We start from the raw sequence: 27,546 nt of genomic DNA on the forward strand, positions 1-27,546 counted from the left end.
TGTTATCACTCTCTGTCCTGAAGCTGGGACTTAAGAAAGTACGTTGCTTTTCTAAATATGGTATAATCATTTTGTAATTTGGTCTGGACTCTTCAACACAGCATATATTTTTGGTTGTGCAAATAACACTGTGAAACACTTACTACTGCTTATTTTTTTAATAGCCATTAAATAGCTTCCCACCTCCTGGAAAAATTCTAGGCTACAAAATACAGTATTTTCCAGAAAACAAGACTGCGCTTAAAATGATAAAAAACTCTACTGACAAGAAAATCACTTTACTTTTAAATGAAGAGGCATATGTAGTATCTGTTACTGCCTATAACTCTGCTGGAAATTCTCCTGAAGCTGTTATGAGGATTCCATCCACAGATGAAAAAAGTAAGATTTTTTAATGCCATGTTATGTTTTTCTCATTAACAAAAAAATTATTTTCATGACATCTGTTTAAGTTCTGTTATAGTGGAAGCAAATTTGTGTTATGGACTTCTGTCATACATCTATATCTATACCTATACCTATATCTGTACCTTGTTGTTGTGCTTTGCTGTCATGAATCTCTGTTAGGGATTTTATTTTGAGATACAGTTGTTAAGATATGAATTTATGATGTCTTATTTCTATATGATTTCTATTGTATTACTTTCTGAGGTTTTTTTGGTTTGGTTTGTGTTTTTTTCTAACCTTGTACCTCCCAAATAAATTTCTAGAGTGCTGCCCAATTCTGTCACATTGCTTTGCCAGATCATAAAATTATTTACCACAGGGCAATATTGCAGAGCATTAAACAGCATAATTCAAAGATGCTTTAAATAGAAATCTCTCAGATGTGTCAGTGGAAGCAGAGAGAGAAGCTTTGTATTTATTCTCATTTCGTGTGCATTCCCAGAGTACCCCATCCCACCCACTGCCAGGGTCAGTAAGCTGGTCTGCTCTAGCACAACAGCTGAGCTCTTTGTCTCTTATGTTTTAATTCTGATACCTCTGTGAGCTTTGTATTGCAACATCCTGCTGCCTACCATAATCCAGAAGAGAGGCTACATTTGGAACACTTGAATAATTTCTGTATCAGTTGTTCATGAAATAAGTGCAAGTGTCCCCCTGGAAGTACTCAAACAAATTCCATTTCTTATTAAAAAAATGAATGTGTAGATGTGCTGCATCTTGCCCTGGAGGTTTCTGATTACCTCTCTACCTACTTCTGTATGCCACCGTAAATGTTTTTCTGATTTTTGCATGCTGTGACATGCTTTCCCCTCCCTACCCCTAGATGCATCTATTTTTCCCTCTGCTTCATCAGGTCTTTTTTGCCTCTGCTTTGCCAGGTAGGGTTTTCACTCAGACTTTCATGATGTCTGTTCTGCAGGCTGGTGGTGCACCTTTGCTTCACTGTCACTCATGACCTTGCTGACTTACTTTATGGTTCTTCTGTTGCCTTTGTTGTCTCAATCAAAACTTGCTTGTCTGCACAAACTGCAAAACTGGTAGTAAATTGGTTTGCAAGATTTTACCAACGGTAAAATTCAGATTCTAAAAGAGAAACTGGTGTTTGGATTCTGTATGTATTTTTGAAGTTTTTATGAAAATAGAATTGCTGATATTATCTGTTAAATTTTTAGCTGCTCAGATTATTGAAACAGTGAATACCCCTCCATCAAATGAAGAAGTGATTGTGGAATGGGTAACCTCTAAACCAAAAGCAACAGAATATGTAATTGAGTGGTATGAGGACTTGGAGATGGATCCTTTTGCTAGGTCGTGGCAATATGTGTTGAATTCTACAACCTGGAAAACTAACAAAAGTACGTTTATTTATCGGCTACAGCTGTAATAATGTACAGATGTATATATATTTATGGAAAGAACAAACAAGAATGAACTCATCCAGCTTTCTTCAAACCATTTTAAACATAGCAGTGTTATTACATGCTTTATTGAAATCTTTACAAGTAATTTAATAGCAATTTTAACTCTTTCAAATTTTCACGCAACACGCAAGGTGGTGTTTGCTCCCACGTAAGATTAGGCTACAGATTTTGTGTTTAAGCACCTCCGTGGCTTGATCTTATGCCAGCAGGGAGGCCTATGGCAGTTGTATGCTATTTTAGCAGAGAAATCTACAATGAAAAAGATTAATTTAAATATGGGAAAAGATCATGTATTTTAGAAGAGAGCAAGACACCTGAAAAAGGATTTGAGTGAGAATTCTACTTTGAAATAAGCAAGTGGAGTGATTGATCAATCTGGCATGTTAGATGTTATATAACCACATTTGTAGTATGATCTAAGGCATTTTTAAGGATTTTCAGTGACCTTATGAAGCACTGACAAATGGAGGAGGATCTTCTCAGGTTTCTTTCTAGAGGCTGACTTTTTAAAATCTCTGTAACTGCTAATGTTTTGACTATGCCTTTGTAGTTTCAATGACGAACCAAAAAGGGTACAGAGCTCAAGAGATATGTACAAAGGCAAAGCTGTGAATGTTGATGCCTGTTCCAATGCTCAACCACCCTCTGGGTGAAAAACCTTCTCCTAATTTGCCTGACACAACTTCACGCTGTTCCCTTAGGTTCTAAGTATTAAGAGCTGGGGTTGCACTGCACCTTTTAAACTATTTGATGCATGAGATGAAACTGTCTTCTGCAGAGCAGTACACATAAAGAAATGTGAAATTAAAAATATTAGCATAAGTGCAATTTTATACTAGTTATTTGAAAATAGAAACCTCCTCCAAAACCATAAACTCTTTTGAGATGGATGAGTTCATATAGAGAAGTCATATAAGGCTGAAATCTGATGATCCATTCAAAGTATTTCTAGTGAAAAATGAGTCAGAAACCACATGCTCTTATGAATACTACTAGCAAAAAAGTGTGTTAAGGGCAATAATGAACATTCAAAGTAATAAATACATGTTGTACTTGCTAAAGAGTTGAAGGAATAATCTGTAACACTATATTTAGAACTTCTTTGGGATTTAATCTATTTTCATTGTATTAATCTCACACAGAGAATTGTATGTAAATATTCCTTTTTTTCCTTTACAGAAAACTTTAAACCATTTGTATGCTATAACATCTCAGTGTATCCTCTTTATGGAAATAAAGTAGCAGCTCCATATACCATACAAACTCATGTTCAAGAAAGAAGTATGTATGCTTGATTTGAATGCTTGACTGCATTTGTTAGTGCTAATGTATGATGAAATTCTACTCACAAAATAATATTAATGGTTTGAAAATCTTGCTTTTTGTTAAATCTTATAATGTAACAAAATATTTGCAGTCTGCTTGTGAAAAACAGTAGGAAGCCATGACGTGTGTAGTTAGATAGAAACCGTAGATTAAATAGTGTTGGGAGGAAAGAGGAGGAATGTTTCTTTATTTGTAGAAGTTTAATGTGAATTTATACTCACAGATGTAAGAATGTAGTTTACTGGTAATTTTAAGATTTCATATGAAAATGTTGATTTGTGTGTGTGCATATACAGGACAATGCTCTACTAAACAGCATTAATTACTGGGAAGAGGAAGTGGAGTATTTTATGTTTGAGTAATACTTACTAGCACAATTAGAGCTGTACTTTGAATGCTTTCCTGTTTATAGGTAGCTGTGACAGCACTCAAGGTTGTCAGAGAATGGGAAGGAAGTTATTTGTTTTACAGCTGAAATGCAGAAAACTCTTCCTTAAGAGTTATGAGCAATGCGTTTGAGGTTGTATTGTGTAAGTAGAAAGGCTCTGTCTAATGTAATGTGCAAGACTGGGTGTGCTGAGTTAAATCTCAGCTCAGCCAGAGATGTCCTGCATGCACAGTGACCTTGCACCTGGTTCCTCCATGAGAACGTAACGTTGCTTTACCCTTGATCTGTCTCTGATCTTGTGAGGAAAGGCAATAGCACTTAGAACTATGCTAACACCAGAATAGATGAGGGGAGGTTTTATCATAAGAAATCCCATATTAAATAGAGTGATTAAAGTTAAGGAGTACTTCAGAGCACTAAGATGACACATTTTCTTGTGCATTTGTTGCCTCTAATTTTACTAGTATGTGTGAAGTAACAGAGATGGATAACATTGTGGTATATTGACTCTTACACTTTTTCTATCTTCTGATGCTTCTGTGTAGAACCATCAGAAGGACCTGTGGCTGACACAGGCATGCTGGGAAAAAATGAAGTTACTATAAAATGGAATGAGATTTCAAAGGATAAAAGAAATGGATGTATCACTAACTATACAATATTTTATAAACCTGAGGATGGAAAAGAATTGAGTAAGTATACACTAAATAGTGATGTTTTCAACAGAATTATGACAATGTGCTGTCTGCAGATAGTTATTGTCATCGTTACTAGCAAGTCTTTGTTATTGTATATCATATTGTATATCATATGTAAATATGTCTGAAAATACTGGTACTAAAATGTAGCTTACATAAAGATTGCAAAAATGTTTAGTTTCAATGGAAATGATGTGGTCTTCTGGTGAATAGTCCCTGCTTTAGTACTTTAATACAGTACATGTGTCCTCTGTTTTGTACAAGACTATTTACTCTCAGTGGAGCCCCTGGTGGTCTAGAGGTAAAGGCGCGGCGCTGTCACCGCGGAGACCCGGGTTCGATTCCCGGTCAGGGCCACTCCCGGGCAGGTGGGGCTCGTTAGCCCTTAAAGGCAACCCATCTACGTCCTGAGGACCTCGCTGCCACCGTCCAAGCTCGCTTGGCCCCGGCAGATGAACCTTAGGATTAAAGGGTGGGCTCAGTTCCGCGCACACTGTGTCTCACCTAAAAAATCCAATGCGCAGGCTGGAAAGTGTAAAGACCTTCCCCGGATCTTCGCTCGCGAAGGCTGGCCATTATTTACTCTCAGTTTACTGATAGTGTTATACTACCCATGGTAATACAGTCTTGACTGTTGACTACACTGTACTGCTTCTCAGATGTAAATCTGAGGGATCTCTAGGTGATAAATTTAGTCAGTGTATGTCAGCACTGTCATTCCTCTTCTCTTCCAGACCAGGATGAAAACCCACATATGAGGAACATTTGGCAGATTGTTTGCCGTTAACAGTAAAAAAAAAAAAAAAAAAAAAGAAATTTGCCAGATTACGCCAAATTAATGAGTATTACTAGTCAGATACTTGCTGTTTTACCATTTTACGTATGTAGTAGTGTCTCTCCATCTTCACTCTGTCTTCCATCGTGAAACACCTTTGAACTCAATTGAAAAATAATGACAGGAGTAGAGGAGCTAAAATAACATTGGAGAGTCACAGGTCTTGTGCAAATTCATGGATCATGAAGGTTCAGTGGGTTTATAAATTCCATTCATGTCCTTGGAAGGACATACCTTCAGCTTCTGCAACCCTTCAACCTCTGGAACAGTATGGTGGATATTTTCTGTTAAAAATGTTTTTACAGTCAATTTTTTATTAAAAGCAAATTAGGAAATAACAGTCGAGAAGCTAAAATAAGATGCCAGAAATAGTTTCTCTGGACACAGTTTTTAGATAAGTTTCTTGGTTTTCTGTGCTTGGTGTTGCTTTTCTTGTCTGGAGGCTGATAGCATAACTTTGAGCATATTCCTAATCTCTACCTCAGGAACCATATCCATACAATCTGACAGTGTAATGCTATCTGTTCAGAACTTCTTCAGAACAGTTTAAATCTTAGCAGAATCTTTTATGAAAAGGGTTTTGGTAACCTAAATTTATCTTCCTATATAGTTTATGAAGAATGCTGTTGGAACATTCAGTGCTTCAGAAATGTTTTTTTTCCTGCTATTTTATGAGACATCACTGTTAGCAAGCACCTAACACAATCTCTTTTGAAAATTTCTCAGACTTTCAAATCTTGCAATGTCTTCTGTTTCTTCTGGATATCCACTTCAGAGCCAGGGCATGAGTATTCTTGGTAATTTTTAAATTTGAAAGAGAAAGCTAATTATTTTTTTCAGATTCAGTCCTCTACATGCAATTTTTCCTGCCACATTGGTTTCTGAGTAATTTAATGCTGACTGCTTTGTGCAGGGTCATCCTTGTGATGTGCAGCCTCATGTTACAGAGCCATATTTGTCCATATTACTTCTGATGTAAAGCAAACTGTGTCCATTTTAGGGGTTTAGCTTAGTTTCTTTAGAAAATTAGTTCTAAATATGAACTCAGGGGAGTTAAATTTAAATGACAGAAACATACTGTACTGAAACATACCGTACCGATGTTTTTGAGGCTTCGCTGATGTCACATCTTCTTGATAAGAATAGAACATGGGATTTGTGCCAATGTGAATTCACTGGTGGCCTTTAACTCTAAAACTTCACTTTTCCCTCCTTGATTTAAGAGAAACTCAATTTATTTTAACTCTGGGCATATTGCAGCATAGCTGTTTCCTGAGTATTTCTTGACTGAACTGAATGATGACATGAGGTGGCTTAGACTTTATGCACCAGAAAATGTTTTAGTGACTGTAATTTCATAGTAGGAAGATGCTTTTGGTACTGTTAGTAGACATAGGATGGTAGAATATATACTCTGCTTAAAAAAATGTAAAGGTGAAGCTAATTTCAGTATTGGACAAGGTATTGGAAACGTTGAATTCTATTCATAAAACCATTTTGAAACTTGGAAAAAAATTCCTGTTGATTTTGGCTTTCCTTTGCCTTAATTGGGGTAATATCCCAGGGCTGATAGATTGATCAGCCAAAAAGATGCAATGTCTAACTGCACGTACTAGAAATATAGGTAAATTTCACAAGCTACAGAAACTATTTTAAGTTCCTAATTTCTGAGCCAACTATTTTAAGGAAACAAAGTTCTCAAAGCACTGATTTCAGTGATAAAATAAACTACAGGAGATCATAATTCACCTGTCTTTAATATTAGAAAAAATATTTGTATTTATTTTTGAAAAATAAATACATAATGGTTTGTGTCTTTGCTTTAAATTTTAAGTAATATTGAAAACATTTTTAAGTAAATTAAGTTTTCCCCATAAAAGAATTAACAAGATCACTTTTTTGTGTGTTTATTGACATAAATCTTCTCCTAAAAAGATGAAACAGTGAACTCTGATGTTCTACAATACAGACTGAAGTCGTTACAGAGTAATACACAGTATACTGTCTATATCATGGCAAGCAATCGAGCTGGTGGAACCACTGGAGAGCCAAAGACCTTCAAAACTTTGAAACTGGGTAAGTAATATTCCAGGTTAGTTATTACTATTTTAAAAATGGGTTTGGGAATAAGAAATACGGAACAAGGGACATTGTTGTTTAGGCAAGTTTTAGCTTTTTTTTTTTTTAAGTACTATTGAACAAAACAAGGAAGAATTGCCAGCAGTAGCTGAATTTAACGCAATTTCACTAACTGTCTCACAGACTAAAAGCTCAAGATTAGAAGTCACACCTCAAAATCTTTACCTAGTAGTCAGTAAAGCTGTGGAGTGCTGTGGATGTTTGTGGAAGCAGCAGTTTGTGTACTGTCAGTTATGGAACGGAATGCCTAAGAGTTTATTAAAAAGTAGACTTTTCCATCTGAGATATTAGGTTTAGAATAACCAGGCGTTGTGTTGTACTTTTTGTGGTATATAAGCTTAACTGATAAATGAGTGCACAGGTTATGGCCAGTATGTGTGGGGAAATACCTTTTCCTATTTCTAGCTATTTGTTCTAGCCAGATATTACTAAGGAGGTTGGTGTGATGGGAGCAGATCAGAAGTTCAGAGATTTCCACATTTCATCTTCTGGAAGAATGTTTTCAGTACATTGCTAACTTGTCATAGTGGTGGCCAAACTAAAATAGAAAAAAGTGCATGAACTGTCCCTAAACTTGTCATGGGACTCAAAGCTAATTAATTTTTTTGCCTGTAAATTAATCTGCTGATTTGCTAGTCAAATACAAGGTGTGTTAGAGTGTGCTGAGGTCAGGTCTCTTGCTGTCAGTACCTGCCTCTGGTACTTGGAAGCTAGCTCAGAAATCTGTGCAGTGTTTCAGTCAGAGTTACTGTATTTTTTGTGATTTAAAATCTATTTCCTGCACTTACTCGCTATTTATTTTGTTGTAACTGATAGAAGTGGCACTATATGTCAGTGTCAGGCGACTGTAAAGTAACGGGTGCCCAAAGCAGTGGTAGAGTCTTCATCCTAGGATGCTCTTGAAGATTGTCTTGGTAGGACCCTAGGCAGTTTAATATTAGTTTTAAAGTTGGGTGAGGTGACCTACAGATGTCCCCTCTCATCTAAATTACTGTGCGATTCTATTAAATAAAGGAAATTTTAAAATGCAATACACATGTTCCTGAGAAATCCTGAGAAGTCTCATCATGACCTAGTTTTCTGGCTGAGTAACTGGCTTGTTGGATTCAAAATACTCATCTTTTGACACATCATACAGTGCACATCATACAGTGTTCTGAGTAATTTTGGCTCTTTAGAAATGTGCTAATTAGGTGACCTGGATGTTGAAAATTAACTGTCTCCAAGGAATACATGAAGAAATGACATCTGTGGACTGATTGTTGTTTTGTTTTTTCCATTTGTGTGTTTTTTTCCTCTAAAGATAAAGAAGATGTTGTTTTCATTGCTCTACTTGTTGGAATAAGCATGTTCTGCCTGTTAGGCCTTTGGGTAACATGTGTTTTGAAAAAACACACGTAAGTACATTTTCTACTGTCTAAAACCAAATTCAACCTGTTAATTTCACCTTGTAAAAGGCAAATTTTTATGTGTCTTACAAATGCTTTTGTTTGGCTCAAAACCAGTGTCAAATTAAGAAAATAAGCAATTAGAGTAACAAATAAATAAGCATACAGTTACACTTTAACTGTAATTTATGTGCTGTAGTCCAAAAATAACTACTAATTTTTAGAAAGTTCAGTAAATCAGAACAAAATAAACGGGAGAAACAGATTTACATATCACCTGTATCATTTTATGGAAAATGCTATATGCCATTTGCCATAAGGAAGCATACCTAAAGTCAGTTACTGAAAAATTAATAATGCCAAAAAATAAAGTTTCCTAGGCATTTTTAATGTATCTGCTAGTATGGCAATAGAACCTATTTCATATAATTGCTTATCTTAGCTATAATAATATTGCTTTTGTTACTTTGTGATGCTTCCCTTGACCTGTAAAAAAGTCATGCTTTGTGTGAAAGCGTTTGGATGCTTGATCCATGATTATGGATCCGTATCCGTATGTGATCCATAGTATACTGTCACAGGTGTCCCCTGCCAGATTTGAAATTGCTTTCTCAGAGCATGGGGATGTAATAACATCCCAATGATGAATGTGAGTTTTTTTAAGGTTATAAAATATGTTTTTCTTTCACATAAAGTGACTGGGTTGTTTGGCTGAAGCTTAATGAGAAAGTTAAAAATCTTAACTATTTTGGGGTGTTCTAAGCTATTAGAACCAATATTGTGTTATTCAGCCAAGTATGGCTGAATAAATAAGTAAAATTTCCAGCTCTTTTATATCTTCTTCTGTGTTGTGGATTCTGTATTTTTGCAATAATAAGAAACTGTATTTTGGTACTGGACAATATTTGAGATGCAGTTGAATGTTTATATTCTTGTGTAATCAAACTGTAATGTGAAAAGTCAAGCTATGGACTGTTTTTCATTCCCTTACGTATATACTCAGTATCAGTGAGGGATTCAGTGGGTGAGCATCATTTATCTGCAGCTAACATTGGAACCCAGCTTAGCTCTAGTGTGATGCAGTGCTTGGGATACTTTCCTTGGCCAAAGTTTACCTGAAGCGGCTTTTCACTGAGGAAACACCCTGAAACGTGATCACAACAGATTTTGTATACAGCCTTATTTTGACATGCTATTATTTCATATATTATACTATGAGAAACATAAGAAGTATATACGTAATTATATACATAGAAATATATAATGTAATTAAAAATTACTTCTGTGAGTTATTAATTTTTCTACAATGTCTCTGTAACCCAAGAGATCTTGTTGAGATCTTTTGTAATAAAAATCAGTGTATGGGAAAACAATTTTATTGAAAAAACCTGTGTTAATATAGAAAAGACCTCCTTTGTGAAAGTTTGGTATTTTAGCAGTATTTGCACTTTATGGAGGTTTGTTCATTTTATTTTTAATAATTTATTTCTTTCACAATTTGACTAAAATTACTGTCTCCATGATAGGTTTAAGAAAGTTTGCTGGCCTGATATACCAAATCCCGCAGAGAGCATTGCAGTGGAATGGCCTCTTGCTGCATCGATGGTAATAATTGCAATTTTATACATTAAAGAAGGAATCAAATGGAGAGAAAAGAAGTCCTTCTCTGACAGTAATTTTATAACTTAAAAAAAAAGTATATTGAATTTCATTCTTCTTTTTAAGTGCTATAAAATGCTCTTCATAAGAGAGAACATGCATCTTCATAAAGTGTATTCTTTTAATTCTCATATGATAACAAGAAATAATGCTTTGAAGTTCCTAAGCGATTGGCCGACATGGTTGATTTAACAAAGTCAGTTAAATTTGCACAGCTTATTGTGTCTACTGAGTCAGGTTCCCACATTTGGATACTTCCTCCCTTCTCCATAAAAATGTGTTGCCACATATAGTAAGATTTAGTATATTATTGTACTAATATTTCCATCTTTTTATTTATGCCTTATTAAAGTTTTATGTATATTTGAATGAAGTGGAGTTGATCAGTTTTACATAGAAAGTGTAGTCTGTGGAGAATGAGATTTAAAGTTTTTTCCCCATAAGTGACTGGTTAGAGCAGACAAGACGAACTCAGTCCAAACCTGATTCTGAGCGTTCATGGAAACTCCTTATTTCACTAAGCACAGAAGACCTACCATGAAAATGTTTCACAAATGAACAGAATAACATTGTCATTTTTAGTACTCATTGACATATAACTGCATCCCTGCTGAAATGCACATGAACTCTTTATTAGTGCACTTCTAAAATTACGAGTCAAATAGAGCTCAAATGGCAATAATTTATATTTTAAAACATAAACTAATACATTATCTCTCTGTATATAACTGTCCAATTTATCTCTTGATACTGACAGAATAATTCACTTTTGAAGAGATTGGCATCTGAGGCTAAAACTTTAGACTTTGAAGACATAAGTGTTTTGGAAAATTGTTTTCCTGAAGAAAGTCAGGAAGGATCACTACTAGTGAATTGTGAAAACCATGTTTCTGAATGTGTTGATATTAATGCAGAAGACATGATCAATGGAGATAAAAAGACACTGTATAAACAAGAAAATGAAGCCGCTAAATGCTTTTCGCCATCCATGCCTTATGTAATCACTGATCAATTTACCAGAAGCCAAATGAAGTCAACTTTGATACCAGTGAAGGAAATCCAACCCATAGAAATGCTGGCAAATGATTTGTGTGGATCCCAACAGAATTCAGTCAAAAACGAAGAAAATGATGATGAAGTTTTAAAGCTGGAAAATTTCAGTGAGAAAACACTGTTCAATCCATACCTTAAAAATTCTGTTAAAACAAGGGAATTTCTGTTTTCTGAGAGCTTACCAGAGCACAGTATGCATGAACACAAAAGCCAGTCAAGTGTCTTACTTCCTTTTCAACAAAATGTAGCAGGACAACCCTACATAACACTGGACACGTTTGAGCTGGCCACAGCTCAGTAGCGTGAGAAGATTTTCCGTTGTAAAATCCCCCCGTGAAAAACCTCTTGGCACTGCTGCTCATGTGCATTCCTATGTTTCAACCTGTCTGATCTCCCTTAATTTGGATGGAAACACCCTCTTCCTTCAAACAGCTGTGAAATTATTTTTTGCACTGTGTTTATACATGTCAGGGTTCACTTTTGGTGTGGGTGGGTTTGTTTTTGGGTGTTTGAGGGGTGTTGTTTTGATTTGTTTGTTTGTGGATTTTTACCAGACATGCCAGTACTGAGGCAAAAGAAATAGCTTTTGTTGTTTCTTCTTAGTTCTCCCATAATCAGCCTACTAAAACAAACTTGTGTTTGCTGTGACAGCATCCAGCAATGCAAACAGCTCATCGATTTCCCCCCAGGTAGGCAGTTCCCAAGGCTCAGCTCTGCTGGGGAAACATGGACTGACTTGAACAGAGCCAGAATCTGATGACATCTTCCTTCAGTTACATGAAGTAAAACTACTGCCCTGTTCTTACTGTCCTTGATTGTTTTATATATGGTTTTATGTATAGTCTTCCTTTTGTATCACAAATGCCTTGTAGATTTGAGTAGTTGTCTTTTTGTATCTTGAGTCTTGAATCAATGGTTTGGTTTATAGTTTCTTTGTCTTTAATGAGAGTATATTTGTATGTTATCTGCATTTGAAAAAGACAGGTTTATGCTGTCTATGTAGCTCCTTTCTCTCATGTTTTTAGTCATTCTCTGCATTTTGTGCTGCTTTTGTCTCTCCTGTTTGTTTCCTGATTTTAAATACTATTTACTGAAGCATAACTTCTTATCTCCTTATTCCTTGGCCTCTAATTCGTCACAGTTTAAATATTCTGTGTTCCTCAGCTGAGCAGTTGAGATTTTGATATTTTGAACTAAAAAAAAAAAAAAACCCAAGGCATATTCTGTTGGAATAAGCAGTAAGTTAGGAAGTTATTTTTCTGGGAGGTAATGAAAAAAAACACTAAGTTTAAAAATATTGCTATATATCCTCTGGTAGCTGATTTAGGTTAGGTATTTCTACATGAAGGCTATAACTTTTGTAATTTGTTTTATGATTTTGATGAATCATAAAACTGCTTGTGTTTTCCATTTTACAAAACGACAATTAAGCAGGAAACACTCAATCACACCTTTTTTTTTTTTTTTTTTTTTTCAGGAAATTGGCCATTACTGTAAAATTCTTACTGAAATATTTACTCTGTTAAATAACAGGTTGAAAAGGATGAAGAGTCTAAAGAATTTGATCTTCATTATGACACATGTGACTTATGGTCACTTTAAGACTTTAATGTAATTTTACAGTACTTAAAGGCTTGATGTCATCAGTCTTGTTTGCACATAACTACAGACTTCTCTTGGGATAAAAAAAGATAGAGGAGTTATGGGGATAGAAAAACAAAAAACAAATGTGAATAGGAACAGAAAGTCTTTCTTTTCTGTGAAGGAAGAGAAGTGGGAGAATGGAAAATATATTGTCCAGCATGAATGAGAAGACTGAGCCTTTCTCTGGATGTATGGGCTATTACTTGCATTGTGTTGGGGAAGACAGGGTAAAGTTTGCATTCAGGATTTTCATCTACAGTTTGGAAGTTGCTTTTCATTACAATGATATTTGTAGTTTTCAAGGAAGGATAAGAAAACCAGTTTCTGCAAATATTCCTTGGTCAGCATCACAGATTTCCATCTCTCATATTTGTTGGGTCGCTGACTCAATCACAGAATTTTTTTTCACTTAAATCTCAGTATTTGTTTTAATATCACAAGATATAAAAATAAAGAGATGCAGAGGTATTTTGGGGCTGTCTAGGAATTTTTTAGCAGCCATATGAAAGTTGCATACTCTGTGTTGAGATCGAGACAGGTAAAAATTAAAAATAATCCAGTCTGTAATATCTCTTAGCTTTTGGAGGCTAAGTATAATCTCATTTTCTGTCCCATTATATTTCCTTCTCTACTGATATTCTGATTTTCTGTCCTCATTTTTCTCTTTTCCTTGCCCATTGTTTTCTCTGAAAAAGCAAAATGCAAGTAACTGGGCTCAGTACATTCCAGAAATTAAGGCTGCATTTTGCACATGCTTTGAAATGCCAGCTTCTTGTAATGGGTTTGTTTTGCATTGGGAATTGTACTCCTGAGCTTTTACAATTTGTCTTTCAAACTAATACTGTGACTCATTAAAAAAATAAAATTGAGAGAACACAGAAAAGTTTTTTATTGATTTATACTAAATACACCATTTAGACATTTTAGATTTTCATGTTCATTTAGAAATGTGTTCCTAGTTTGAGAGGGATTTACAATAGTACACCTGCTGTAGACGGACTGGCAAGGCATCTGACCTAGCTGGTGCTATTTAGTGTTTATCTTCCCAAAAGATGTATTTCATTACAGATAACGTGGTTTTCTCTTCCTGTTCCTGAAACATTGATTTATAATAAATAACCCAGCTAGCATGGGTTTAGGAAAGGCAGGTCCTGCTTGACCAACCTGATCACCTTCTATGATAGGGTGAAACATTTGGTGGATAATGAAAAGGCTGTAGGTGTCTGTTGTTTTGTAAAGCTTTTGGCAGTGTTTCCCATGGCATTCTGCTGAAGAAACTGGCAGCCCATGGCTTGTACAGGTGCACTCTTCCCTGGGTAAAAACTGGCTGGCCAGACAGGCTCAGAGAGTGGTGGTGAATGGAATTACATCCAAATGGCAACTGGTCACTAGTCATGTTCCCCAGGGATCAGTATTGGGACCAGTCTTATTTAATGTTTTTATTAATGATCTGGACAAAGGGATTGAGTGCACCCTCAGTCAGTTTGCTGATGACACCAAGCTGGGTGGGGATATTCATCTGCTGAAGAACAGGAAGCCTATGAAGAAGGAGCTAAGCAAGTAAGATTATAATCATGGATTTCTGAAGAGGTAACTTAGCCCATTTAGGGGTCTTCTTGGAAGAATCCCATGGGAACATATCCTGCAGGGAAGAGGGGTTTTAAGCATATGCATTGACTTCACATCTGAGTTTCCCATGTGATGAGGTGACTGTCTCCCTCCATTCACCATTCAGTGCAAACCAACACTCAAGCAGTCTGGATGATGAAGAAGCTTCAGATACATGGAGGCTCAAGTCCAGAACTACAGTGTAGATGCTCCCATGGTACAGATAATTGCTAAGATCAATAGTAAGATAATAACTTTAAATGACTAAATGAAATGGAATTCTAAATCTCAGTGGTCACGCAAAACAGTGATTTTAATAAAGTCACTCTTCTTAGAATTGTGAGGTGATTTGTGAATATTTATTCAACAGTTTATCTTTTACCAGCAGTATTCTGAAATAGATAAGATATTCTGCTGAAGGTTACTTGAAAATAACACATAGAACTTATATATCAAAATTTTTTTAAGGCTATATAAAACTTGCTTGTAAACAGATGAAATGAGTTCTAATTTAAGCTAATGTCCAAGTTGCTTTGCTCTTCTATCAAATCTACTGCAAAGATAGTGAAAGGTTTTTTCTGCTGCTCTGTGTTAATGTTTGGCATACTGACAGCAGAGAGCAGGGCATATGCTCAGTGTAGGTAAGTCTTGAGCCAGTAAGTATATGGGATTATTGCAAGTTCAGGTAGTTGTTAATAGCAGCCTCTTATACCTCCTGGCAAGACAAAAGTAAAATATGAAGTGGTTTTATGGTGTTCCTGTAGAAGGGTTATTTACCAGAAAATGTGCTACTCTCTGCTCAAAAGTAAAGGATAAGTAAAGGAATTCATGTATCCTGTATACAAAGGATGACATTTATAAATAGAGCCAACAACAACAACAAAATTAAGCACTCTTTTTGTAGCATGAACTGTTCTTAGTCATAATGTTTATTAGGCATTTTTGTTACAAAATACTAATTGTACCCTTCGCATGTACGTGTTGTACTTCGCAGTCTGACAACTTAGAAGGGTGGCTCTGAGCAAAATAGTGTCATATTCATCCTTTATATCTTTCAGTTTTCTTCTACTTTGCAGAAATTATTTTTTCAGCATTTCACAAAAATGCAGTTATTCTAGTGAATTTTCCTGGACTTTTCAATGATTATTTTGTTTACCCTTTTTTAAGAGTAAATAGTCATTTCACTGTTGCCTCGCTATTTAATTCTAAACTACTCTTTTATTTAGGTCTTTTAAACTCAGAGCTTGAACATGAAGAGTGACAATCCAAAAATGGGAACAGACATTTGACTAACATAATCTTCTGTGAAATAAGATTTTTTAAAAATAGTGATTTTTAAGACTATCAAAACATGAACAGAAACAAATGTGCATATGTATGGTGTAGATTTATTCTCCAAACAGTATTCTAACAGGATATTTGAAAAGTAAACAGAATTACAATTCCCATGCTGCCCATTCCTATGCCCTAATTCCTTCAGCTGTTAAAAGACAACACATGTGGAAAATGCTTCACTCAGACAGAAAGTTTCAAACCAGTCACGTATCTAAGTTTCTGAGAGATTTGTGCTCTAGGGCTCAGTCTACCCTGAGTTGCCCCAATTATAGATTAGTAATGTCCATTCCCAGAGTCATGAGTTATTCAGGTTGGTTGAGTGAGCTTTGGGAGCGTGGAGGAGGGTGGAGGTTACCCCACCACTCTCTGGCTGGGGGAGAGTTTCTGCAGCCCAGTGGGTGCTCAGTAACAGAACAGTCCATCTAAGGTTGCAGTGGACTTGTGCTGCCCACTTCAAGCTGTCAAAGAAATTATGATGTAATATTGTAGTTTATATTTTAGAAGTGCTGTTTTAAGATTGATTAGTCCTGCTGAGTAATGAGGCCAATACTTTTGAGTTTGAATGTCTGCTGCCAGTATTTTTGTCTGTCTCTTAGATCATCTTGGTTTTCATGCACTGCTTAGCTTCACGCTGCTGAGCAGAAAGCCTGCTGAGCCAACTAGTTTTGTCTAGGTTTCAGTGTATGACCTGATACAACTGAAGTTTCAGAGTACTTATTCCTTAGAAAAGCAGCCTTATTTACACTCCTGGGTTTGTCACTGCTGGCCTCAGAGAGCAGTACTAACTTAGCCAAGGCTAACTTCTGGAGAATTTTCATCATTACATGAGCAACTCTATGTCTAATGGAGTTTGATGCAGAAGTAGCATATTTCATAATCACGGAAAGATTATGCAATCCAGGATTTTCAGAAACAATGGGCATAAGATTACAATCGGGGTTAATGCTCTGGGATGCTCGCTTAGAACATCACTGAACTAAACCAAACACTTTATTCTAAAACAAAAGAGCATGAAAGGCTTTCTAAAATGTTACTATGGCTAATTATGTCCTAAAGTAAGAGAATACAAAGACTTTCTTAATTCTACCAAATGAGCACAGCACAATTCTGAAGTGAATCTTCTTGTAGTCAGTGTCTTCCAAGTCTGGGCATGGACTCTGTTGTCTGAAACAGTTGGGTTTGAACTGCGAGGGGTTTCATTTTTTCTTTGCTTTTCCTGTTTGGTTATTTTTTGCTTTCTTCTAGTGATTGGAATTTATGCCAGCATCAATACTTTAAGAGCTACAGATATTTCTGTTTACAAAATGTGTTTTTAAATCCTGTGGACACAGGAGGATTTAAACAGTGGGGGGTGGTGTCTTTGCTTTTAATGTAAAACTTTCTTGTAACTAGCATACTGCCCAGAAAAGCTCATATCCATTTGACTTCATGGCTTGCTGCCTTTGCTGCCTGCTTCTCTCTCCCATGACCTTACACCTCCTCCTAACATCCTCCATGCATTTGCTTTCTTGTCCGGAGATTTTTTTTGTTTTATAGCTTGGCTCACGAAGAGCCCCAGGCTTTTGCTTGCCTTTAGGGACTGTATCTCTCCTGTTGTGCTTTTGCTTTTATTTTCAGGAAGTCTTAATTGCTTTTACACATCTGATCTGCAAGAGGAAGGAAGCAGGGGAGTGTTGAATAATTTTGGATGAAAATGAATGTGCAGGAGTTTAGACTTCACTAATTTTTGCCTTTCTTCCAGCACACAGGGCTGGTTTTCTGTTTATAAGTACTGTCTTTATAAAGTAAAGCATGATCCTGGATATAAGCTGTGCACTGTATCTCTTGATACACTGTGGTAAGACGGAGAGGATATGTTTGATCTCAAATAGAGGTGACCCCATCCTTTGTGCCCATTCCTTTTCACCTTCCTTGTGAAACCCACCCACTTCCCCAGCCCCACGTCCCTAGGGACATAAAATTTCCTTGTGCCATTGATTTGTGTGAATGTCTAAATGCAAAACTACTAAACAAGTTGCTGTAAAATTACCTAAGCTTTGGATTTATTAGCAGGTCTGCTAGTTCGTAGACATGGGCTAGGTTCCTGATCTGAATTTAGGAGTGAGGTAGCTCACTTCTCAGTGAAAGTGAGCTGGCAAGGCTGTATCTAATATCGATAGGAGCATAGGTGTGCAGGGAAAATCTCTCATGTGCCTCTACTTACTTTGTGGTGACAGTTTTTTTGTTGCCATGTCCTCAGATAAATTCTTGGATGCATTGTCTCCAGCTTGTAGTTCCCCTGCTCCCTCCACTGGAGTTCTTCTGCTCCCTCCCTCTTGTAAGGACTGATTTTTTTCTTTAATGATATGGCCATGTAACTTGAGTTTCTCTCTGGAACCACGCGTTGTGTGAGAAATCTCTGTTAACTCCAGCTTTTGTGGATGAGTCTCAGTTTCAATGCCTTTAAAGGAGTTTGTTCTCCATCTGTGTTTGTTAATTTTTGGTGTTTCTATGTTGATATTTTTATTTGAATTACTTCACATGCTGCACTCTTATAGAGTCTTACCTTTTTCCTGCATTGCATTTAGGCTAATTTTGAAGGCTGATACTCATGTAACAATACAATTTGCTTTTATTTACAGATGCATTACCTATCTAAAAGGAATTAATTTATATAAATAAAATGGAAAAGATCTCTGACACATGCAGGAATGTTAATAGTTTCAGGAAGATATCCAGCAAACAGAGGAGTAAAAACACATGCAGCAAGTGGAGTATAATGGGGACATGCTGAAAGAACCGTGTCCTGAGCAGGCTCTAGAGGCATCTGCTTTTGTCCTGGGGTACTTGTGTCTGGGAGAACAAGGTGGGGAAGGGAAGAGGTGGCCTCTTCAGGTATCTGGCTGAACACTGGAAGCTTCATGTAGTCCATAATAAAGTGCAGCCAGAATCTGCTTTAAAGTTTATTACAGTGACCCATTTAGGGAAGTTTGTCTTAGTACCAAAACAGCACCCTTGCCTCGTCCATAGCAGAGTCCTGCAGTGGTGGAGGAGAGAGGCAATGTGCACAGAGTGTGTGCAAGATGTGCCCACGACTCTTTGGTGCACATGTAGTCACGCACGTTCTTTCACCAATGACACATCTCCAAACACGGGAAAAAGCTGCATCTGTTCAAGCAGGAAGAGTTTTGCTGCCAGAGGTCTGGTCCAGAAATGGTCTTCAGGAGTCTCATGCTTTTTGCCAACTGCTTGGGTCAGTGGTGATTACTTATCTGGGCAGAGCAGGGCAGTGATTCAGGCTGTAGAAGTGCATGAGAACAGGCTTCCTGTCAGCAAACCCCAGCACACTCATCAGCCCATGGGGACAAGGAAACAGTAATCTGGGCCTGTTTCATGTGGATCGGCTATTGTGTGGCCCCATCCAAGAGGATGGTGTGCCAAGTGGGCTGTGGAATTGTGACCTGCCTGGCAGCAGGCAGGGGCTGAGCCTGCCCATGGGGCTGGGGTTTATTATCCCACTCAGGGATGCGGGTGATGGAAGAACATAACAAGGGTCAGAGCTTTTGCTGGCAAGTGGAGAGGAAGAAAAATAGCCAAGGGGACTTGCTAGACTGTCAGAGAATAAATATTAAAAACCCACAGTTACTGGAGCAGTCAGCCTGTCCGACTATTACAAGCAACACGTGCTGCCATCTCCTGGCACGGTCCAGCACGGTTTAATGGGCCGTGGAGTGCTGGGGCCCAGCTGGTCCCCCTCCCAGAAATGCCCTGAGAGGCCAGAATTAGGGCTGTGCTATGCTCCTGAAAGCAGTGGTTCTGTAGCATGCCTGGTTCCCAGGAGATGCCCACTGTCCCAACACCACAGTGCTCTCTCACTGGCCTCAGTTAATGACGCTGGCATGTGTCTGCTGCTTGGCAGCACCCTGGTGGTAATGAGGGCTCCAGGCACTTGGAGCCTGAAGAGCATTGTCTGAGGAGCTTTACTTGGGATTCTGGTGCTCATAACCTGCCCCATGTCACTGTGCACTCGGTAATGGGCTGTGCTGGTGGTACCTGAGGACCAGCTGAGTGCTGCTGGAGCTGGGTGCGTGGCTCCTGCATAGCTCTCCCCTCACTGAAACCTGCTGCTGGCCCCTGACCCAGCTTTGTGTCCAAGCTCCCTGTGTGGCTCAGGCGTTGTTGTAAAAGGAAAACCAGAGTGATGCCTGGTACCTCAGTGCACATTATGTTTTCATTTTCCAGACAAGCCTGGAGTCAGATTAACTCGCTCTGAAAGTCATCCTGCATCTCCCAGCTGGTTCAATAGTGCTCAGAGCCTCCCTGGCTGCACCAGGAATTTCCTAGCTATTTTGTAGGGAGTTGGGGGAATATTTTGGCTCTGCTAGTTATTTCATGATAGATGGAGACTGCTGGGAAGTCAGAAAGGCACTGCATCACTCTGCATTTTCCAGACATTTGTGCTGTTTGTGGCAAAGATGCTTTTGCAGAGAGGTTCAATGTTACTGTGATTACCAGTGGCCAGAACGAAGCAGTAATCCCCCAGCCACCCTCCCACCACATTGCCTGGAAGTGTGCAGGGCTGGCAGGAATCCTGTGCACCGTCCCGAGGCTGTTGTGCTGTGTTGCTCTCCAGTGACCATCCTGGCTGGACAAACCCAGGTTATTCCAAGGGTAGCTCATGGTTAGGCACATCCCCTGCTCTGTCGCAGCAGACTCTACTCGCCTCTGCTGTGGGGAATGGAGAAATGTTTCCAGGAACCTGGCTGTTTCTGGCATTCTGATGTGTACCCTGCGCAAGTATGTGTTTTCAGTATTGCTCTGGCAGCAGGGAAGAAGTCTGTAAAAGACACAGCTGCTGCCTCCTCTTCTGTGCACACTTGGTCCTGCAGTAGTGAAGCACAACCACACTAATGCTCAATCAGCTGAGTGCAGGGGAGGAGGACAGGCCAAAAAATGCTGTGTCTCTGTAAAAACTTGAGGGGGCTTTTATGAAACAGTAGTAAGTGAACTACTGTGCTCTAAACTATCATTTTGGAAAAGGAGTCTAGTGGTTTTTTTGCATCTAATACCAGTAAAGCGTTGAGATGTATGATGTGCCTCAGAAGGCTTTTCTGTGGCTGCAATTATTTCTGGTGACACATAATATAACACCCCCATCCCCACGCTCCCTCAGAGTCACATGGGTCTGAGTCTGTTCAACCGAGAATTTTAGCCAGGGACGGGATGATATCTTTCCCCAGCTACCACCCCCTTGAAGCCTTTTGGGAAGGTGACCAGCCTTTGAAGGTCCACCTGTGCTTTTTCACTATGGAGAGCAATGTCAGACAAAGCTCTGTGCTGCCTTTCTTGGAAATAAGTCTGTGGGGTAGACAGCAATACATCTATTTCCTATTTTCCAAGGCTATTCACCTGCTGCTGAACATGCCCACATGTGCAAAGGTAGCCTTTTATCATGGTATTTCATGGTCATGTCTGTCTGTTTCTTGCCTATGAGGTAGTGACCCAGACTCTTCTCCTTCCTTGATTATTATTTAAGTTAGCCTCCCAAAACACTGACTCCAGGACACAAGGTAAGTATGGAATTTTGTTTTGTTTTCTTTGTGTATTATGTACTACAGAAATGCAATATTCAGGCTTAGTCAGGTAACAAAGAGGAAGACACTCAAAGCTGATCATAAAATAAATTGTAAAAAGCGGATTTTATATGACAATAGGCATGCAGCTTGCAAAAGAATGAAGACAGTGAACTAGTATTAAAACACATTTCCATACAGAGACAGCTTATGCAGTAATTTACAAGTTTAACCTCTGGCCGGAATACATAAGCCCTTTAAGCTGGCATTCAAATTACCACTAGCTTAATCAGCCATACTTATTTAAAGTACATAGTAAAATTTAACTTAATGTTTACATTCACTAGCCATCCAATCCAGCATCAAGGCACTTTCCTTGTTGGTGTATCTGTTCCTGTGTCGCACACCTCTGCTTACCTAGATGCATATATTGGCACAGCAAATTGGGTGACCAGTAACTCCTTATCCCCAAATAAAAGCAATTGGTTACCAGACATCCCTGGCTGTATCGAAGTGTCAGGCTATATGTGACACTGTAAACAAAACTGGTGTGTTAAAAAAAGCACAGCAAGTTGACTGGAGCCATTAACAAATGTGCTTTGATGACAAAAAGTGATAGGTGTTATCAGTTTCAACACTGCAGAGAATGCTCATCTATCACTTGGAGAACAGGCTGAGCAGGAGGATGTGGAGCTTTCCAGCCATCAGTCAACAGTTGTGCCATAAGTGTTTTTCATCTATTGTTACAGAAGTGTGCTTCTGCAGAGTAGCAATGACGTTATTGCATATATCCCCTTCAAGGTTGTCTTTGCAAATAAATACAAGTACTAGCTAAGGCTGCATTCTGGGAGGTACTTGCTGCCCACCCTCTCTCTACACTACAGTTAAGAGGCGGGGGGAAGTGGATAATTGTTGAAATCTGGCTCTTTGTAATTATTTTTAAGTTTGTTTTATCAAATCTGGTGGCCTTAGAAATGCATCCTTGTGCAGGAAGTCAGCACTGCTTTCATTTTCAGGAATGGCTCAGATTGCATAAGTACTACAAAGGAAACAACACTGATAGCAAATATACATGCATTTCAGCTTTTTTTTTTTTTTTTTTAACTGATGCTTTCCCTTTAAAGGAGGAGAAACAGGAATTTGAAAGTCCAATTCAAGATACTTAATTTCAACCTGCTCCAGGCTTTTGCATTTATACTTCCACTTTACTGCAGCTTTCTGGATCAACAGCAAAGCTGGAGACTCTGAGCTTGGCTTTCACTCTGTAACAGCTGTTTCATGACAAAAAACTCAAAACATTTTTCACATAAACTTTTTCTGAATAACACTAAAAGCAACTTCTGGAATTTGAAATGGCTATATGTATCCATCCTTGCAGACAGACAGGAGGTTACAAGGATTAATAAAATTTTACAGTTGATCAGTCAAGAGAACTTTTTAACACAGGTAAAGGAATGTGTCCAAATAACAGTTAATCTCAATTAGAACCACTGTCTCATAAGGGGAAATAAACTAGTGTATTTAGTCCCATTTAATGCACCTAAAATACAGTGTAAAATGCATATGTCCTGGGGTGGGGCAGACTATTAACATTCTGACAGTCTTTGGAGTTTCAGATTCCACTAAGTCTATACCATAGCAGCACATACTGATGTGGGTCTTGGATATTCAAGACCTAGCAATAATTAAACAAGCTCAGTTATTGAATTTAAATCAGTATGTGATTCCCACATACTGGGCATACTAAATGTAAGTTTTAATCATCTGGCAATGCTCATGATTTACAGACAAAGTTGAAGCTCCAAACCCCACCTGAGGTCATGGGGCTTCTCCAGTGCCGCAGAACGGGACTCAGCCTTTGCATGCAAACTCCCTCATCCTCCCGGGGCCAAAGTTTCTTCCAGCTTTTGCTAGGCTCCTGTAGGACAACCTAGCACATACTTGGCACAAAGCTCTCCAAAACAAAGTTTAGAAAAATTTCTGCTCTGCTGTGCTTTGTGCTGCCATGTTAAGGCCTAAAAGGCAGCAAGTGACAGTCCCAAGACTTTCACTACAATGGGAATGGATATTTCTAAACTAATTGACTTGAGAGTGGACCAACACACTCCAGAAAGAACACCAATCACCTTCTGGTCTAACAGAACCACCACAACAGAAGTACTTACTCCCTTGTAAACAGGGGAGCCCTTAGCCAGCCTGCAGGTAACAGATTTTTCAAATATGCTAATACAGGAAAATACTTCATAGTTCTACTAGCCTCCCTTTCCTGCCACCAAATTAAGAGTCTTACAACTATTCTTCCACCTCTACCTGAAAAATTCCATGCCATGAAATCAAGATGGATAAAAGTGTCTATACTGAAGTGTGGTTTTACTTTAATAGCCTTTGTTTTGTGAAGTGGACCACCAGCCATTAGTCGGAGGGGAGAAAACTTTTTAATGACTATGTTAGGCCCAAGTTTCAGAAAATTTCAGTTGATTGCTATAATTATGCTACAGATACTCTTAAAAATCTGTATCCAATAGTTTGATACAATTAGATTTTTACAGTCCGAAGTACAAAATCAAGTTAAACCCTGAACATTACATGATATATTTGGCACATAGGTTTATGAACTAGCTGTAAACCTTTTATTTATAAATATTGTGGCTTCTCAAAGCTGTTCACCCACTGGATCTCCTGCTTAGTCTTTAGTATTTTAACCCTAGATAAATGCACAAGCTCAAGTCAGAGCATATAACTGCCAGTCAGAACTCTCTCTAGGATCCACTCCTACACGATTCTTGGTTTATTACCACTGGCACATAAACATCAAAGAAAAATGCCAGAACTGACAGGCCAGAACTCTTGTTAGCACAGACTTTTAAAAATGGGAATCATCTTGACGCTCTAACATTAGCAATGATCCACAAGTAACAGCAACTGAGGATAAAATGCCTTCCCCTTTACATAACAGAAAAGCAAGTAGTAACTTAAGCAATAACTGACGTTCTCCCTCAAATAACAAATGTTATCAAAAGCTAGCATCCCTGGATCACAAAAACAATTAAAAAAAATCATGAGCATGTTTTTGAAAACATTCAGACCTTTTAAAGCAGTGTTTAGGCTACACAGCCCGGTTGTGGCCTACGATATTTCAGAAATGAGAAATCGAGCTGTGGCTCCTGGGCAGCCAGCGTGCTTCTAATAAGCACACACTGCTCAACAGAGACTTTCCGTTTAGTTGTGGTTTCTACAGTCACTGTAAAGTTTGCATAGAGAAGACAACTCATCCCCCAGTAAAGTAACTGCTATTTCTTTCCAAGAGGAATGTGTTCTGACAAAGGAATGCTCCTTAAACCTCTTAAAGAATGGAAGGTGGTCTCTGCTGCTTCATGACAGCAGAGTTTTCATTATACCTTTGCCCTCTGTGAGAGAGTTTGAAGGTGTTGAGGTGCAGTGGGTGAAAAGGAAGGGGACCAGTCTGATGAAAGGTGTAATTACAGTAAGCTGCAACATAGCCTTTTAGTTTAAAAAAAAGTGCCCAGATACAGAAAAATACTGTCAGGAGAAAGGAACTGTGGAATACTGAAATGTTAAAGTTTCTGCATTCTTTATCTGTTTTAAATATTCCAGTCTTAAAGAGATAATCTTATGAATTTACTCTTGCACTAAATTTCTTTGTAACAGAAGCAAAAGACACATAGACATTTATATGTACACCCACCCTTCCATGCAAGCTGTCAGACAAGGACAAGGGAAGATGAAATGATACTGACACATGCCTTTCCAGGGCCTTTAGCAAGTGCTCTGCAGAACAGCAGTGCCAGAGGTCACAGCACAAAAGGTTTCAGGTGGTTTTAAATATATAGCTCTTTTGCTGAAGGAGAAATAAAACACTTGTTTTATTCTCACAACACAGCATTTAGTGTTTTGAAATAAAGTTTTATTAGTGTCAGATTAGAAAGCTGACTAGACTAAGTTAGGTTTAAAAATAATTAAAAAAAATCTTTAGGCGTGCCATACGATTTCTGGTTATCAATGGAAAAGGGGTTTATTTTCATGTAATTGAATTTTTCTTTAAACACTGGTAGAGACAGTTTCCAAGAAATGTAGCTTTTTCAAAAAATGGAAACCATATGAGTAGGAAAAAAGTGAGACATTAAGAAAAAAGTAAGGAATTTTAACAACCACCTAAGTGTTATTTGTGGCTCATGATTGCTAATAGATACATTCTACCAAAGTTCAAATTCAGGTTTTGGTTTTAGTTTCAAGAGTGTCAGTGATTTTAATGCTTTGGCTGCTTTCAGTTTCAAGAAGGTCCTGCAGTATTAGCAGCAAGGCTACAGCACACTAATAGTTGTAGTCAATCAGGAAGAAGGTGATATTCCCTTTCTCCTGAGGGGTTAGAAAAATGGTAAAAGCTTGTTACTTGCCTCTCAAGCTGTATACAGCAAAGGTGCACTTATTAAACAAAGACATATGATTAAAGAGGTGGAATCAGACAGTGATTGGGGTACAAAATAATTTAAGCAACTGTTAATCGGTGTTGTCACCTGATTTTTAAATTTTTGAACATGAGACTGAACTGCCGTGCGTCAAGTTGCAAGGCACATATTTTAGGCCAAATTATTATACAGTTAATGTGTATACACATCTAAATGTAGATAAAATACCAGTTACTATAGTAGCATTCAGATTCAAGCAATCTTGGTGTTTTCCTATTTGCACACCACAGCAAGTTATATTTAATTTTTATAATTTTTAAACAAGGATGAACATGATTTGAATGTCCGCTAAGCTGAAAATTAAGGCACTGGGCCAAGTCAAAATTCAGTAAGTCAAACAAGTTATTGAAAAGTATATGACACAAGTATTCCATGTCAGAATACTAAGCTTCAGTCTCACTGTTGCACAAAGGTGCTCTGCACAACTAGAGTTGGCTTTTAGGCTTGTACACTGTCACAAATCAAAGTACATCTTCTAGGAGGTCTATTGGCTGATGTGATTAATTAAAACTTGCTCTTTCCATTCATGTGAAATTCTGGTATGAAAAGACCACAAAACCCCCAATATAGCACAAAGGCTTGTTCAGCTATCTAGACATAAGATTTTATGTAGTGCATAAAAGTAAGTCTCCAGGAGGTCTGGACTGCAAATTTTCCACAAAAACACAGTCCTTATTGTACTTTGTCAAATTAGTCTTCACTTAATTTCAATATTTCTATCTGCATTCAGATAAAAATACCTAGCTTAATTTATCAGAAACACTGGGGAAAATATGAACAGGCACTAATGAAGGGCTAAACAGAGCCAGTCTCTTCTCTCACTGAGGCATATAGCCCCCTTGTCTCACAGTCTGTGGAAGGTAACTTTTTGGCATTTCATCAACTGATAGGGGATTTTCTTCCACTGTTTCAGGTCTCACAGTTTGTCCTTCAGTACTTGCCTGAAAAACATTTGATAAAGCAGCTTCCTGGGTATTTTTTTCCATCCCAAGGCCCAATGGCTGTGAACTCTGACCTGAGATCTGCAGTTGTACAAATCCAACAAGATCCCCCTCATTAGCATGAGTAATTTGCTTTGTTCTGTCAAAGCATGGTCTGTCTGTGTTGGTTTCATCCTGACCACCATTTTGTCTGAAATACTGCTGCCTCTGTGCTGTACTGTCACCTCCTCCAGCATGATCCTCTGATCTCTCTTCTGAATCAAGCAGTGGCTGAGTTGACTCAGACCTTGAAAAGACTTGTACAGGAGTTTGATCTCTGTAGCCATTAAGAACTACAGTTGAATACTGCACAGTACTTGAAGTGTTTTGTGCCGTTTCACCGTCATCACTGTCAGAGACGCTTTGTCTAGGAGAAGACATACACGAGGATCCTCCAATACCACTGCTGTGCCCTTCTGAAGTACTTTTTTCTTTTTTAAGCAAGTCAAAGGGTTTTAAATCTTGTTCTGAAAAAGACTTCTTATCATCAGCTTCTATTTCCACGACGCTTACATCTGTAAAGCTGCCTTCTGGGTACATCTGATCTTTGGAACTAAAGTTATGCTGAAAGAAAGATGTACGTTGC

At 38.1% G+C, this 27,546-nt stretch overlaps 2 protein-coding genes across 3 annotated transcripts in view; one reads left to right on the forward strand and one right to left on the reverse strand.

The window, feature by feature from the left end:
• IL31RA (interleukin 31 receptor A) overlaps positions 1 to 14,567 on the forward strand; it is a 36,750-nt gene extending 22,183 nt beyond the window's left edge. Inside the window, exons 9-16 of the mRNA XM_050329926.1 lie at positions 165 to 381; positions 1,620 to 1,802; positions 3,048 to 3,149; positions 4,128 to 4,274; positions 7,051 to 7,191; positions 8,558 to 8,651; positions 10,169 to 10,247; positions 11,059 to 14,567. Coding sequence (XP_050185883.1) covers positions 165 to 381; positions 1,620 to 1,802; positions 3,048 to 3,149; positions 4,128 to 4,274; positions 7,051 to 7,191; positions 8,558 to 8,651; positions 10,169 to 10,247; positions 11,059 to 11,655 — 1,560 coding nt within the window. The 3' untranslated portion in view covers positions 11,656 to 14,567. The remainder of the gene's footprint in view (positions 1 to 164; positions 382 to 1,619; positions 1,803 to 3,047; positions 3,150 to 4,127; positions 4,275 to 7,050; positions 7,192 to 8,557; positions 8,652 to 10,168; positions 10,248 to 11,058) is intronic.
• Positions 14,568 to 21,491: 6,924 nt separating this feature from the next.
• Positions 21,492 to 27,546, reverse strand: part of IL6ST (interleukin 6 cytokine family signal transducer) — a 35,857-nt gene continuing 29,802 nt past the window's right edge. For both annotated transcript variants that reach the window (XM_050329922.1, XM_050329924.1), the window contains exon 16: positions 21,492 to 27,524. In XM_050329922.1, coding sequence (XP_050185879.1) covers positions 26,799 to 27,524 — 726 coding nt within the window. In that variant the 3' untranslated portion in view covers positions 21,492 to 26,798. The remainder of the gene's footprint in view (positions 27,525 to 27,546) is intronic.

This window comes from Myiozetetes cayanensis, unplaced genomic scaffold (genome assembly GCF_022539395.1).
Source record: "Myiozetetes cayanensis isolate MyiCay16 unplaced genomic scaffold, myiCay2020 scf4, whole genome shotgun sequence".
NCBI lineage: Eukaryota > Metazoa > Chordata > Aves > Passeriformes > Tyrannidae > Myiozetetes > Myiozetetes cayanensis.